Genomic DNA, 15992 nt, shown 5'->3' with positions numbered 1-15992 from the left:
ATAAACTCCTTGAACAATATTTAAATGATTAAGAAATAATGACTGGAAAATTGGAGACATAGTGTAATAGGAAAACAAAATTATCTCTATTTATCAGGAGTGTCAAACGGGCCGGGCCAACCCGGAACCGGCCCTTCTATTTTAATCGGGTTGAGAGGTTCGATTTTGGCGCTAGATGGGTTGGGCCAGGCTGGACCCAACAGTAAAAAAATTAAAACCCACCCTAACCCGACTCACTTAACCCAACCCGGTCAAACCCGCCAAAACCCGGTCAAACCCGGTTAAAAATCGGTCAAACCCGTTTAAAAAAAAATAAAAAATCCAATATACACTATATACACTACAATGATATACACTCCAATATACACTATATACACTCCAATATACAATATATATTTTTTTAAAAATATATAAACAATTACACATATATAGTACCATTCAATATATAATTATATATGACTATACGTACTACTTTAAATAAAACATATACTATAATAGTATAATATATATATATATATATACACTGCAATATATATATATATATATATATATATATATATATATATAGATAGATAGATAGATAGATAGATAAATATTTATATTTATATACTAATTTATAAAACATATACACATTTATACGTTAAATATATACGCTTATAGAAGATATAAACACATATATACGCACCATTCAATATTTATGTACTACTTGTCTACTTTAAATAAAACATATACTACAATATATATATATATATATATACTAATTTATAAAACATATACACATGTATACGTTAAATATATACTACTTTAGATTTGGAAGATATACACACACATATATATATACCATTCAATATATACACTACTTTAAATAAAAGTATAAAACATATGCTACTTAATATAATAAATTAATAATACTTGATAGTAAATTAATAATGTATTAAAACTAAGTTTTTAATTTCAGTTTGTGAAATTCTGAATTTTCAAAAAAAAAATAAAAAAATTAACCGGGCCGGTTAACCGGCGGGCCCAAACCGGGTTGGGTCCGGGCCGGGTTAACCGGGCCCAAATCAAAAAACCAATTGAACCAGGACCCGGACCCCTAAAGCCCTTGGGCTTACCGGGCCGGTTTAATTATGTGGGCCGGTTCGGACCGGTTTTAACCGGCCCGTTTGACACCCTTACTATTTATCTAATATTGTATCACAAAGATGACTGAGTTGGTTGAGTAAAGGATCTTTTAAATGAGGGATGGGAGGATCTCAAGGCTCGGAACCAGTTGCATGCTTTTCAGTTGAGTTCGCGTGCAGAACTTAACTAGTATTGTAGTTTAACTCACTTGTATGATTTGCGGACTATCTAAAGAGTAACGGTTGAAAGTTCCTTTCTTATTAAAATAGTTTTACTTTCAAATAGCAAATGTTAAGCACTCGTGGCCTAATCGGGCGATTATGGGATCGTGGGATCTCTAGTCCCACCGGGTGTGATTGATTAGTTTTTTTCTAAGAAAGAGGCTTTTTTGCTTTTTAGGCTAAGAAAGAGGTCATTTCGTTCGCAGCCTAAGTTATTCTACAATTATAATCTTCGGACTAATTTTTTATCCCACTTCAAATATAGAAAGATATGGCCAGCCTAAGTTATCCTATGATTATAATCTTGGACTAATTTATCCCACTTAAAAGTAATAATATCCAACGTTAACTTTGAAACTAATCACATCTGGAAAGATATGACCAGCCTAAGTTATTCTATGATTATAATTTTGGACTAATTTGTCCATAATAATATCCAACGTTAACTTTGAAATTAATCATGGTATCTGGAGAATCACGGTGCTATTTCTTTTCTACACTTGTCACGAGAAAAAAGAGAGAGATTTTCTAGTTTTCTTTTAATTGGGAGTAGGGGAAAGAAAAACGAAGAGGAAATTACAATGTGGAGAATTGAAACCTTACGGCAGAGATTTCACTTAAGAGAATCAGTGTTTTTTAGAAAGAAAATTAACTTGACAAACAATGACATTTTCTTCAATATGGTTATGCCAGATTACCTTGGAATGATGTTTTTTTTTCCGCCAGAACAAGTCATAGATGGATATATAAACGGAGTTTAGTACATTACATAACTATGTCATACTGCTGTGAGGTACAGACACTTCTATTTAGGTAGAACGCACTGCAAAAATCTTATGATCTTAAACAAAATATATGTGAAATATTTCAAAATGTCTTTCAATCTTTTGATCATAAACATGATTGTACCGGAAAATCGTTGGACTATAAAATAAAAATTAGAAAAACAAAGACATTAAAGGGTTTCAAACATCAAATATACTAAACATACTTCTATGAATCTTTTTTCCCTGCTAATATTAGATTGATCACAGTTTTGACAAACCTTAATCAAACCTAGAGTGTGTGTGTGTGTTTACTCATTCAGAATTAAGTGCCAATATTAGCAGGCAAAAACTGAAACTCCAAAATGATCCAAGTTCTATGATGATATGATAGTCGATTTCTCATATTGTTGCTCAACTAATAATTATTATCTCAAACTCACTTTCTTTATAGAAAAAAACACACATACAGAATCAAGAAGAAAAGTGAAATAGAATACGTGAATATTAGTTGAGTAACCGTATGAGAAATCAATTCCGGTATCTGAATCACTTGACATCTGTGAATACATGACTGCAAAAAATCTACACATAAGGTTTGTGCCATATTTGTCAACAGAGAAGGCAGGAAGCAGTACAATTTTTGTCAAGCCAGTGAAGAATCTTCCATTGTTAATTAGTACATTGACACTGGCTTTTCCCCAACAGGGATCTATTCGTATATACATCAATCAAGTCAGTCCACTAATCAAAATGTCTATCCATAGTACAATAAAACGAACGATATACTAATTTAACACGGGAAATGACTGGAAATTCACGCCCCTTCCGCCGCGGTCCTTCAAACTGCCATCCAATGTCTACGCCATCACATCAAATAGCTTCAGTGAAACGCAACTCTGCAGGACCAGGACCTAAAATCCCTTTTTGCTCAGTTATCTTGCCCAATCCTGTAGATGAATCAGTCTGTCCACTCTTCTCCTCTTCATCCCACAATATGACTTGCCATTCCATCTGGATCACGAGGAGACCAAACTTTGATTAAACACTAGACCACTATGAAAAGCATTGCAAGCAAAACACAGGCATGTCCATTGCCAAGAAACTACTCCTGTAGATGGTTTCTTTTAACCAAAGATGCTGCTAATCTAAAGAGTCAAACAGTAACTCAATGGGATCGCTTATTTCCCAACCACAAATTATGGGGACTTCCATGAATAAGTATGCTGCCTGCCTATACACAGTTTGAACTTTGAAGATCTTATGAAATTGAACAAAAACCTCAAAAGTGGAGGAAAAATCGTACCTCGTCAAGATAGTGGGTTCCAACAGGCATAAATGGAGTTGTAAGTGGAGGTGCAATCTCTGGATCAGGCTTCTGAAATATGAATGTGGTATATAGACCTACAAAAGAAAAAAGATGTTGTAATGCTTGACCAGATTTTAGTGAATGGTCAATGCAATGAATAGACTGATTACCTAAAATGTCATATGATCTTGGGAGAAGTCTGCCCCTAGGATCAATAAAGTTATGACCAGCATCCTGTAGCATTCCGAGAAATTGTGCTCTATGAATGGAGTAAAATGAAGGAAGAATCAGCTGCTCTGATTGAAGCAATTTATCAGAACTTTCTTGATGGAGACTAAAGACGCTTGAAACAATGGTCTAAATGAACAGAAACAACTTAATAATCTAAGAAAATGGAACCGAAAAAGCTAAGGGAAGCAACTTTATTAAATTACCAGTTATTTCTTCTGAAAACAATAAAAACTGTGGTATGCTAAACCTTATTTAAGCACTAATACCAAAAGGAAAAATAGTTATAATTAGAAAAAGAAAGTCAGTATACAATAACTCACCCCTTAAATTTGTTAAAGAAAGGAAAAGGGTTCAAGTGATGGGTAAACATTTTCTTTCGCACTTACTAGGAAATATTATATATCTGGTGAGACAAGTACAGAACACTTCACAACATGGAAAAAGATGATTTGAAGACACGTTCCTCACCCAATATTACATCGTCCTTAGTACTATGCAAGGCATGTATAAACTATTTTTTCACATAAAGAGACCATGAAGTATATAGTTTCCCTACCCAAGAGACTATAACATTTAAAAGTTTAGCTTCAAAAGGATCATCACTTTACCTTCATGGCTTAATCAATGATGTGACTAAAATTTAGGTAAATTTCATGATAGATTAAGAAGGTAAACAAGCGAAATGAAACAGCCATAATGGTGAAGTATAATGGTGAAGTTGTAGTTTACAATCTATTACCTGTTATCATCATAAAAATCTGTCAAGTTCTGAATCTCCATGTGCTCAAGGCCAGCCTCTCTGGCCAACCTGAGGAATATGACTTTACGAATTAATTATAGGATTTATTTACATTGGCAACAACAACAACAACAAAGCTATAATATTTCCTCCCATCTTGGAAATGCAAGAGCACAAATTTTGACATCTGAAACTCAAAAAAATGAGACACAAACCAAAGATGAATGTGGTTAGGCTATTATGTTTGTAAAACATTGTAAAATAAAATACCCAGATTCACATTATTGAAACAGGTTTGGGTTATATTCCCATATCCGAAAAAAGCATGACTTCAAACGGACGAACATTGGATGATAGAAGTATCATCATGGATCATGCTTGGAGGCATGGCAGGGTTCTTCCCTGCTGGAAGCACTTACAGGGAAAAGTGGGGCTCAAGGGAGATATAGTTAGAGATATAGGGTGGCTGACGGTAGCAGAAAACAACAAAACTAATTGAAATTTGACACAGGATATTGCTGCATGAACCTGAGCAGGCTCGGAAAATGAACCAAACATTGAGTTTCAGCAGAGACGTCACTTGCAAACTTCAATTGGTACTTCTTACCAAAGAAAGGAAACCTGAAATCAAATTCACAATAGAACATCATTAATCGCCTCAAAAGAGGAACACAATCAGATCAAACATAAGTGGGTGGTAAGTGGATTACATACTTCTCTTCCTCAACCTCAAAAGTAATCATGTAATTTTCTGATCTAATGCAATTAGGAACAATGTTTGGTTTCATCCCGCCGCTCCTATTATGGTATGCTTCAACATTCTTCTGGTACTTGGCCCTATGACAACCACATGGTTAAATGGATTGCAAACAACCAAACAAGATTAAGCCAAAACTTGAGACAAAATGACTTGTGCAAACCGAGAGAGAATCAGCATGAGTGGATCCCAACAAGGCCTTGAACCGAAGTAAATCCCCATGCCTACTAGACTTACATAAGCATCCTCTTTTTTATAAGGTAGACTTACAAAAGAATCTTATTGTGATAGACTTGTTATAATTGAAAAATATACATCAATTCATAAAAGAAAGTAAAGAGAGACTCTGATCAAAATCAGGTCATTTTTAACCACCACCCCACCCCCACCACCCCAAAAAAAAAGGCAAGAAAATGAACAAAAGAAAGCATAAGAAATAAAATATAGGTTCTGATGTATGCCTCTAACTTATATGTCATACTTCATTCAGACGATATAAATAATGTGAATCTAATGTATCAAGGCAATTACAGAAGCAAGAGGAATGAATAACCCAGCTACCCAAAAAACGGCTATATTGCTATTTCTTTTGATAAGGTAAAGTGCTTACTGATAAATAAGTACCAAGAGGATACTGCAGAAAGATAACTGAGATATTGATAAAAGGATTTTACAGCCCATAAACAAGGATCTCGCTCTTTTCTTTCTCAATTTGTTGAGTAATGTCAATTATCACTACGAAGAATCATGACCTACTATAACGTGCAAACACCTAAAGATTCTGTTATTCTCCATTCATCTCTTCATACAGTGTTTTCAAAGACTGATTTCAACTGTCCTTAGACCCTTGTTAGAATATGAATAGGAATAGGAATAGCATATAAAATCCTCCTAGGAAAAGGATTGTAACGTAGTATCCTATTAGGAAAAGGATTGTAACATATTATTCTATTAGGAAAGGGATTGGAATGTAGTGTCTATAAATAGAGCCTCAATATAATAATGTAATTACAATAATTCAATAATATTCTTATTATTATTTTTCTCACATGGTATTAGAGCTTCAAGATCTTGGTAAAGAATCAAAGAGTTTCCGCTACCGACCGGCGGCTATAATCCATATATGCCGCCCGTCTGGCCAATGATTATGTTACCAAAAGTTGAGTCACTGACTCACTGTGTATCTTTCTAGTGACTATTTTCTCATATCTTTGCGTAGCACCATGCATCTGTCCAGTGACTACTTTTTCGTATCTATTTTTCTTAGCACCGTGCTTCTTTTCGGTGACTATTTTCTCATATCTGATTTGCGTAGCACCGTGCATCTTTCCAAACTACTTTCTCATATCTGAGTTGCATAGCACCGTGCTTCTTTTTGGTGACTCCTCATATCTAATTTACATAGTTCTGTACGTCTTTTCGGTGACTCCTCAGATCTAATTTATGTGCGGTCGTGCCATTATTCCGACCCTATCAATATAATTTCTCTTTTTCAGTAGGGTCGTGCCATTATTTCGACCCTGCCAATATAATTTCTCTTTTCCAGTAGGATCGTGCCGTCATTCCAACCCTACCCATATAATTTCTATTTCTCAATAGGGTCGTGCCGTCATTCGGAACCTACCCATATTTCTCTTTCTCAGTAGGGTCGTGTCGTCATTCCGACCCTACCTACATAATTTTTTCCTCAGATTGTAGTCACTTTTCAGCCATCAAATCTAATAATCCGGCGTGTGAGCATGTTTCGGCTAAGTTTCCGGTGACTTTCTTGTTCAAGATCTACTTATCTCTTGATTTTGTGATGATACATATATTTTATACCAGTTTTCTATAAATTTCTAGTGACAAATCGACTTTCTAGCGATGTTTACTACTTTTCGGATCACTTTTTTAGTTTGTTCCTTTTCAATTGAGGTTTCCAAGACGTCAAGAGCAGTCCTTATTAGTTTTCTTGCAGACATCTTCACCAAGTCCCTCACCCATCCTCGTGTTAATTACATCCATAACAAGCTTTGTACATATGTCTTCTATGCACCAGCTTGAAGGAGAGTGTTAGAATAAGTAGGAATAGGAATAGCACTTAGAATCCTACTTGGAAAAGGATTGTAACATAGTATCCTATTAGGAAAAGGATTGGAATGTAGTGTCTATAAATAGGGTCTCAATGTAATAATGTAGTTACAATAATTCAATAATATTCTTCTTATTATTTTTCTCACAACCCTGAAAGCTCAGTTAAAGCGAGGTTGTTTGCTTTGCTTCACTTAAGCAGCTATTTTGTGTGGGCACTAAGGTGCTAAGGCATGTTGGCTTTGTCTTTGAAAGAGCTATAACAGATAATATTATAGTTGGTAAACTGATGTACTAATTGTTAAAAAACATTAAGAATCTCTATTTGGTGATTCAAAATAAAAAATGGCAGCCCCGTACACAAAAATTTTAAAAATAACATAAGAAAACTAGCTCCAAAAATAATTTCATCTAAACCAGAAATTAAGATAGTTTTCAAACTCGATGGATACGACAATTTTCTTTAAGTAAAGGTAAATTTTATTTCATAAACAAATAAATATTAATCCAATTCTTCGAAATTGAGATTTTAAAGATCTCGTCTCACTTTTGGATCACTTTGTGTGTTATTGTTTGAATGCATGGCTTCATCCATGAAGCAATAACCCCTCGCTTCACCTCATTTTATCATTTAAAGTTTTAAGCGACAAACTGATGGCTTTTAATAGCATCACTGACAACAAAAGGTAGTTTTGAGCATTCAAAAGACACCCCACTTCAGCAAGATGAGAAGAAAATAGACTACAAATATGTGATCAATTATCCAATTTTAGTTTCATACCATATAGTAGATGAGTCAGGAGTAATACCAAGAAAGTAACCCCCAGGTTTAAGCAAAGATGATACATTATGCAATAGCCTCCTTGCTTTCTCTTCACTATCAAAGCACACCTGCAAGTACATATCAGATTACTATCAATGCCACTAACAGATATTAAAAGTGCACATAAACAAGACACTAGTACAAGAACAGCTAACCTGTAAATTGTGCATGCAAAAAACGATATCAGCCTGCTTTTCCTTGTCCTTCCAGTGTGAGTCTACATCTTCCTGCACAAAAACAATGTACTTCATGCAATTAACTACCAACTAGACAGAGACAAACAACAAAACTCATAAGCTGAGAACTCAATAGATAACACTTCAACTCTCTTGGCTTTTTTTTTTCTTATCCAGACAATAGAAATTAATCAAGAGAGTAAAATACAGAGCAGCAACCCAACTGCCAAACAGAATCTGATAATGAAAACCAACAGAATACTGGATTCACAAGTTCAATTAGCTTAGACCATGTAAAATACGCCCCAAAAAGAATAGTTGTTGGACTCACAATACAAGGATCGAGCTCAATGAACTCGGATGTGTAAGCCTTCCGCTGATTCTCCCACTCTTCCTTCACTTCGTTCAATCCCGAAGTTGCCACATCTATTCAACACAAATTGCAAATTTAAGCTATACAGAGTATCTATGCAGTACTCTCAAGTTCAATTATATGAGGGTGTTTGGCTGTATGCGGAGTTTAAGAAAGAAAAATCTTTTACGCGTAAACTATATGTATATATATGTGCTATACCAACAGTACCGTTAGAATCTTGTCCTAAGCACATTATTCATTTCAGTAAGAATATGCCATTAAGGACAAAATGGAAATGATAAAATTAAAGAGTTCCTATATGTACGCATCGTGCATCTCAGACAAAAACACTAAATGAGTTATTCCTGTATGTTAAAGCCTTAATGGACAGAATTATCAAGTAACTATGCTGATGAGAGGTAATAGTGGCGGAGCCAGTAATTCAAACAAGGGGATTCAACAAAAAATCTTATGCCAAGAGAATCAACAAACTTACCTATACACACAACAACAAAAAAATATTTTTTTCCCTATTTCAATAGTGTAATTTTCCAATGAACGGCATTCAATTGAACACCTTTCACACCTATGCCTCCACCCCTGATGTTGGCGGGAGGTAGTAGGTACCTGTCAAGATGTGCACAAGTTGGCCTGAAGAACCAGGTTGTAAGGAGAAAGAAGAAAAGAATTAAACAAGAGTAACAGTCATCTTACCAATGCCAATGTAGTGACCAATTTGAGCTTCGTCCCACTTCTCCACATCAGGTACTTTGCCACAATACATTTCACAAACCTACATATCTCCCCAAACACAAACATAAGACGTATTAGAAATTTTCAACATATACATTAACTCAAGTGGAACTATAATTTTGAATTTATAAATTCTAGATTCTAGAAACTGCACTTTACTGGTTTCATGATAAATATTTCTTTTTAATAAACGTGGTGTCCGCGTCTACTTTCATGCACCTTGACTAATACCACGAGATACCTATCACCTCCAACCAACAAGAAGTATCACATAACTCTAACCATCTAGACTAGGACAGATGGGAAAAAATTAGGTTCATCATAAATTATTAATACATATTAATTCCACGGCATACCCATCAGTTCCACCAACATGTACCAAAGAGTCCATCCAAATTAGGATAGATGGGAAGAATCGGCTTTATGAAAAATTATTTATATATGTTAATTCAACAGAACATCTGTCACCTCCCACCGGCAACCAACAAGTATCAAACAGTTAACTAGGACAAATGTGGAGAAATCAAGTTCATGATAAATTATTTATACATATTAATTCCACCTGTTAATTTACCAAAGTTGTAATATTGTTCTACTGTGCAAATGTACTAATACTACAAATATAATTTGATTAGGATTAGGTTTGTTTAATTTATTTAGACGTTAGTTTGCATTAGCCGTAGTTATTTGTTCCTATATTCTAGGAGTTAGTTTACGCTAATTTTGAATATTTCAGTTGTATATAAACTCCACTAGAGTCTCATCAAACAAATATACTTTCTTCTACTCTATTTCTCTGCCTTTATATGCCCCGTCGTCAAAAACTTAATCCAATTCAACCCAACATCCCAACTGCCCATTAAACTATCTGGCAGCCACAACTTCACTATTTGGAAAGCCTACTTCATGGCCATGACCTCTATGGTCATCTTGACAGCACCAAATTGTCCCCGCCGACAACAATCATCACCAACAAAATTGAATCGACCAACCCCGAGTACAAAGACTGGTTTCGTCAAGATAAACTAATCCAAACTGCTCTTATGGCCTCTGTTGATGCCACAATCGCATCCACTGTGAACAACTTCACACCTCCTTTGCGAACAAATCGCAAACCCGCATATTTAGCTTTCGCCATCATCTCAGTCGTGTCAATAAAGACAACTAATCTATTGTTGACTATCTACGTAAGATTCCCTCTCTGTATGATGAGCTTGCCACAACCGGTTCACCGGTCAGAAACGAAGAACTTGTGGTGAAAATTTTGAGTGGACTCGGCCCAGAGTTCCGTGAGATTTCAGAAGCCATATGGGCACAAGACTCTCCAATCAGCTACGAAGAACTTTTTGACAAGCTTCTTGATCACAAAGTGTTCCTCAAACCTGAGGATCTCAAAAAGACGACCACATAAGTCACTGCAACAGTTGCTCAACAAGTCACAAATTCTTCATCAGCACCACGCAATAATCGACGCCCACCTAACAACAACAACTGGCGTCCAGCAAAAAGACAACCCAATCAAAGTGCTACTCTCCCGGATTTAAACAATAGTTCTCAGTGGCGTAACTTCCCATATCAACCATTACGAGTTCGCTGTCATTTCTGTGATAAATTCGGCCATACAGCAAATGTCGGTCGGTCCCGATCCCATAACCACTTTGAAGCAAAGGCTAATTTTGTTGCCCAAACACCGCCAAATGACCCATGGATTGTAGACTCGGGTGCATCTCACCATTTTACCTTCGATACCAACTCCCTGCCCAATGTTCAGGACTTCAAAGGGATGAAGGAAGTGATGATGGGTAATGGTAATGTGATTCCGTTTACTCAAACTGGTACCACTCATTTATATACGTCAAATAATGCCTTCAAACTCTCTACTATTTTATGTGCTCCTGCTATCAAGCGCAAGCTTCTTTTAGTTTCTCAATTTTGTCAAGATAACCAAACCTCAACAGAACTTTTTCCTTTTAACTTTCTTGTGAAGGATCTGACTACGGGAACACCTCTTCTATGCGGCCGGAATAAAGCTGGACTCTACGAATGGCCATCAGCATCTCGCCCAACCATCCATGTTGTTGTTACCAGCCCTTCCTTACATCTGTGACATCAAAGATTGGGTCACCCTCATTCTCGAGCTTTATTTTGCATTTTAAATAATCTCAGTCCTTCTTATTCTTTGAAAGAAAAATTCACTTATTGTAATTCTCGTTGCTGCAATAAAGCGCACAGATTTCCATTTTATTAAAACAAATTGTCCAGCAAATCTCCATTAGAAACACTTTATAGTGATCTGTGGGGCCATCTCCAGTGCTCTCAATTGATTAAAAACGTTATTATTGTATTTTTGTTGATCAGTATAGCAAATACATCTGGTTATACACAATGAAAAACAAAAATGAAGTTCAACAAATTTTTCAAAATCTACATCCTGTGCTTGAAAAACATTTTGATAAAAAGAATACTCACCCTATACACTGATGGAGGAAGTGAATATCAAATACTAGACCAGTACCTCCACTCCAATGGCATACAACACCTTGTTTCTCCACCGTACACACCTCAAAGGGTTGACATGGCTGAAAGACGTCATCGTCGCCTAGTTGAGACAGCTAAAACACTACTTCATCAAGCTATTTTCCCATCTGATTTTTGGTCATTTGCTTGTCATTATGCCACATATCTCATCAACCATCTACCCACTAGCACACTTTTAACAAGTCACCATTTAAAGTTCTTTTTAATGACAAACCAGCTTACGAATCTCTTCCTACATATGGTTGTTTGTGTTACCCGTGGCTTCGACTATATGCCCAAAATAAGTTAGAACCATACTCTAAGAACCATACTCTAAACCTTGTGTCTCTCTTGGATTCTCTATCACTCATCATTCCCAACAGTGTTTTGACCCCACCAGTTCCAAAAATTCTCTCTCGGGATGTAAAATTTTTTTAAATGTTTTTCTATTTGAAAGTATGTTTTCTCAATTGAAACAGAAATTTTCTTCTTGAAAGTGGGAAAAAGTTTCTTCTCCAAATAATTCTAACATTTTCAATCATGGGGAAAATACACTTGATGCTAATAACACCCAGTTGCCCCCCACTATTCCACTAATGCGAGGCACACGCCAAGATGCATGCTCAATTCGTGCCGCACAGGAAAATTACCCGAAGAAAGATCACTCCATAACTCAGGAACCAGGTAATATCTCCACTAATTAACATCTTCTTTTGATAGGCATAGGCAATTCCCTGCTGACAACCATCAGCCCCATTTTGTTTTCCAAAACCAACCGCATGTTTTCTCTACTTGTCCTATCTCCAAGAATTGCCGCCCACCAATTACCCATGTCTGTCGGTATCGACCACACTCATCATCCGTACTGCCACCCCCATCTCTCAGTTTACCTCCCCCATCTCAACCTACTATTAACATTCCACCCATAGGACAACATAGTGTGGTAATGAGATCGCAAAACAACATCGTCAAGCGACGAAAAATTGTTGACTACACTGCCCAAATGAACCAGCCAGCACCTATTCCTGTAACCCACAAGTAAGCACAAAAATTTCCATATTGGATAGAAGCTATGAAGGCTGAATTTGATGCATTAATGAATAACCAGACTTGGGAATTGGTTCCACCAGACCATGCTCGAAATATTGTCCCTTGTAAGTGGTTGTTTCGAATTAAAACTAAATTTGATGGCTCCATTGATAGGTACAAAAAACGTTTAGTTGCAAAAGGATTCACTCAAAGGCCCGGAGTTCATTTTCACAAGACATTCAGCCTGGTGGTTAAACCAACTACTATTCGAACAGTACTCCCAGTTGTTGTACAAAAGAACTGGCCGCTACATCAAGTAGATGTCAACAATGCTTTTCTTCAGGGAAAAATTAAAAAAGACGTGTATATGTCTCAATCTCCTGGCTATGAAGACACGAATCATCCCAACTATGTCTGCCATCTCAAAGAGGCAATTTACGGACTCCCGCAAGCTCCTAAAGTCTGGTATGATGCACTGACTAGTTCTTTGATTCGAATAGGGTTCAACATGTTTGAGTGTGATAATTCTCTCTTTGTTCTGCACAATATGGGGGTCACTATTTATATTCTGATTTATGTGGATGACCTCATAATCACAGGCAGTGATGAAACACTCATTCAACATGTTGTTGCCTCTCTTTCAAAAAAAATTTCTCTCAAGTACCTTGGTTTATTTCACTATTTCTTGGGCATTAAGTACACAGGAATGTTGATCGCTTGTTTCTCCGTCAATCAAGTATATACAGGAGATTTTACATAACACTCAGATGCAAGACTGCAAAGGTATTCAGTCATCTATGAGCATGTTCGAGACCCTACTAGTTGATGACAGAGCACCTAGAACTGATGGAAAAGAATACAGAAGTGTGCTCGGTAAGCTTCGGTACCTTTCATTTACCCGACCTGACATCACATATGCAGTAAACAAGCTTACTCAATTCAACAGCTCTCCTTCGATGCTTCACTGGAAGGCAGTTAAGCGGATCCTGCGATACCTTAAAGAAACATTCCAGTATGGTATTCGGATTTCCCTACAAAAATCAACTGCTCGCTATGCCTATGCTGATGCTGATTTGGCAGGTGACATCAATGATCGTCGCTCTATCTCGGTCTACATTGTTTATTTGGGCATGACGCCCATCTCCTGGAGTTCTCGTAAGCAACCTACTGTCTCTCGATCCGCGGTTGCTTCCGCCTTATCTGAAATGAATTGGGTCACTCACTTGCTCAAAGATCTTCATGTGTCAGTGTCACTCCCTGCTACACCTATAATACTTTGTGATAACCTTGGGGTTACGTACATTGCCGAGAATCCGGTACACTATACCAAAATGAAGCACCTTGAGGTTGATCTTCACTTTGTTCGTAACCAGGTCCGCAATGGATTGGTCCAAATGAGGCACATACACTCCGCTAATCAACTTGTTGTAGTGCCCCGATTTCACTAAAGAAGAAAGAAGAAAGCAGATCCACTTACCAAACCATTGTCCAAGCCATCTTTCCAGCTAATGCTTCCCAAGTTACATGTTGTCTCTTCACACCTAACTTGAGGGGGGCATAATAGCGCATTAGCATTAGTGTTTTACCAGTGTTGTAATATTCTTTTACTGTGCACATGTACTAATACTACAAATATAATTTGATTAGGATTAGATTTGTTCAATTTATTTAGGCATCAGTTTTTATTAGCCATAGCTATCTGTTCCTAAATTCGAGGAGTTAGTTTACATTAATTTTGAATATTTCTTCTACTCTATTTCTCTGTCGTTATACCTGTCACCTCCAACCAGCAACAGGTATAAGGTAACTCTATCCACCAAAACTAGGACACAAGGGAAGAAGTCGGTTCATGATAAATTATTGATTTATACATATTAATTCTGCCAAATACCTGTTACCTCCCTCCAGCAACACGTACCAGATAACTCCGTCTATCAAGACTAGAATAGGATAGATGGAAAGATATCAGGTTCATGATAAATCATTTATACATACTAATTCCACGAAAGATTTGTCAACTCCCACCAACAACAAGTACTAGATACTAGGTAACTCTGTTCACCAAGACTAAGACACATGGAAAGAAGTCAGGTTCATGATAAATTATCTATACATATTAATTCCACAAAATACCTATCACCTCCTACCAACAACAAGTAGCTTTGTCGATCTAGGACTAGAACAGATTGAAACAAATCAGGTTCATGATAAATTATGAGTATATATGTCAATTCCACGTGATATGTGTCAACTCCCACCAGCAATAAGTAGCTTTGTCCATCTAGATTAGAACAGATGAGAAGAAATCAGGTTCACGATAAATTATGAGTATGTATGTTAATTCCACGGTCATATGTGTCACCTCCCACCAGCAATAAATATCATTCTGTCCATCCAGACTAGGATAGATAGGAAGAAATTGGATTCGTGATAAATTATTTATACATATTAAGTGGAATTTTTAAATATAAAAATAAATATGAATTTCGAGCCAAAGCTACTGAGTTCTGTCTAACCCGATATTAATTGAACATTAAAAGGGAAGCACAATAGTGAGAGTAAAAGAGTACATACAGTGGCATAAGGGAATACGAAGATTTTGATAAGCACATTTTTGACGACATCGAGGAGTCGATGGTGACTTGACTCGCTACTACTACCTCTGTGACTCGGAAATGAACTCATCGTCCTCCCTAAAACCCACAAAACCCTACTCACCCCTATGATATACAGTTGTAACTTGAAATTTTTTTATTTTAAAAAAAGTTCTATCAGGGTGTGTTTGGTATTAAAGAAAATGTTTCTTGGAAATAAGTTTCTTATTTTGTCCCTCGGTCAAATAATACTTGGTCTACTATTTTACATGTTGAACGAGGAGTACTATTTATTTAGTGTAGAAAATTAATAAATAATTTGTTTTAATCTATTTTATTTTGATTATTAAATATTATTCATCACTCGATGAAATTTCAAAAGCATTAGTTTGCCAAAAAAAGGATTATTTTATACCACATCTTATATTTATATTATTTATTCTAATACACTTTACCAAACGACCCTCGGAAGTAAAATCACAATTGTCTCTCAAAATCTTTTTCACACCCTTTTTACTATATTTATGGA

General features: G+C 36.2%; 1 protein-coding gene across 3 annotated transcripts; it reads right to left on the bottom strand.

Annotated features, from left to right (window-relative positions):
* Positions 1-2681: 2681 nt before the first annotated feature.
* LOC107851101 (mRNA cap guanine-N7 methyltransferase 2) lies at positions 2682-15635 on the bottom strand. Of its 3 annotated transcripts, XM_016696017.2 has the most exons (11): positions 15444-15631; positions 9285-9363; positions 8547-8641; positions 8195-8266; positions 7998-8107; positions 5104-5226; positions 4918-5010; positions 4390-4458; positions 3590-3678; positions 3417-3514; positions 2682-3124 (listed from the first exon to the last, which is right to left on the bottom strand). In XM_016696017.2, exons 1-11 carry the CDS (start codon positions 15552-15554, stop codon positions 2984-2986), a joined length of 1080 nt encoding a protein of 359 aa, XP_016551503.2. In that variant the 5' UTR covers positions 15555-15631; the 3' UTR covers positions 2682-2983. The 3 variants fall into 3 exon arrangements, with proteins under 3 accessions (XP_016551503.2, XP_016551504.2, XP_047256732.1); XM_016696018.2 differs by lacking the exons at positions 2682-3124; positions 3417-3514 and having other exon boundaries at positions 3588-3715; positions 15444-15635; XM_047400776.1 differs by lacking the exons at positions 2682-3124; positions 3417-3514 and having other exon boundaries at positions 3588-3710; positions 15444-15634.
* Between the last annotated feature and the right edge of the window lie 357 nt (positions 15636-15992).

The sequence above is a fragment of the Capsicum annuum genome, chromosome 12, assembly GCF_002878395.1.
Source record: "Capsicum annuum cultivar UCD-10X-F1 chromosome 12, UCD10Xv1.1, whole genome shotgun sequence".
Classification (NCBI taxonomy): domain Eukaryota; kingdom Viridiplantae; phylum Streptophyta; class Magnoliopsida; order Solanales; family Solanaceae; genus Capsicum; species Capsicum annuum.
The sequence above is the reverse complement of the archived record's forward strand: the minus strand, read 5'-3'. Positions and strand labels throughout refer to the sequence as shown.

Bases quoted from the DNA above. Each gene is read 5' to 3' on its own strand.
- LOC107851101 (XM_016696017.2), bottom strand. From the start codon at position 15,554: ATGAGTTCATTTCCGAGTCACAGAGGTAGTAGTAGCGAGTCAAGTCAC. The intron at 8,267-8,546 runs GTGAGTCCAACA...GTTTTTGTGCAG, and splicing joins TTGAGCTCGATCCTTGTATT to GAAGATGTAGACTCACACTG. The intron at 4,459-4,917 runs GTTCATGCAGCA...CATATTCCTCAG, and splicing joins CATTTTCCGAGCCTGCTCAG to GTTGGCCAGAGAGGCTGGCC.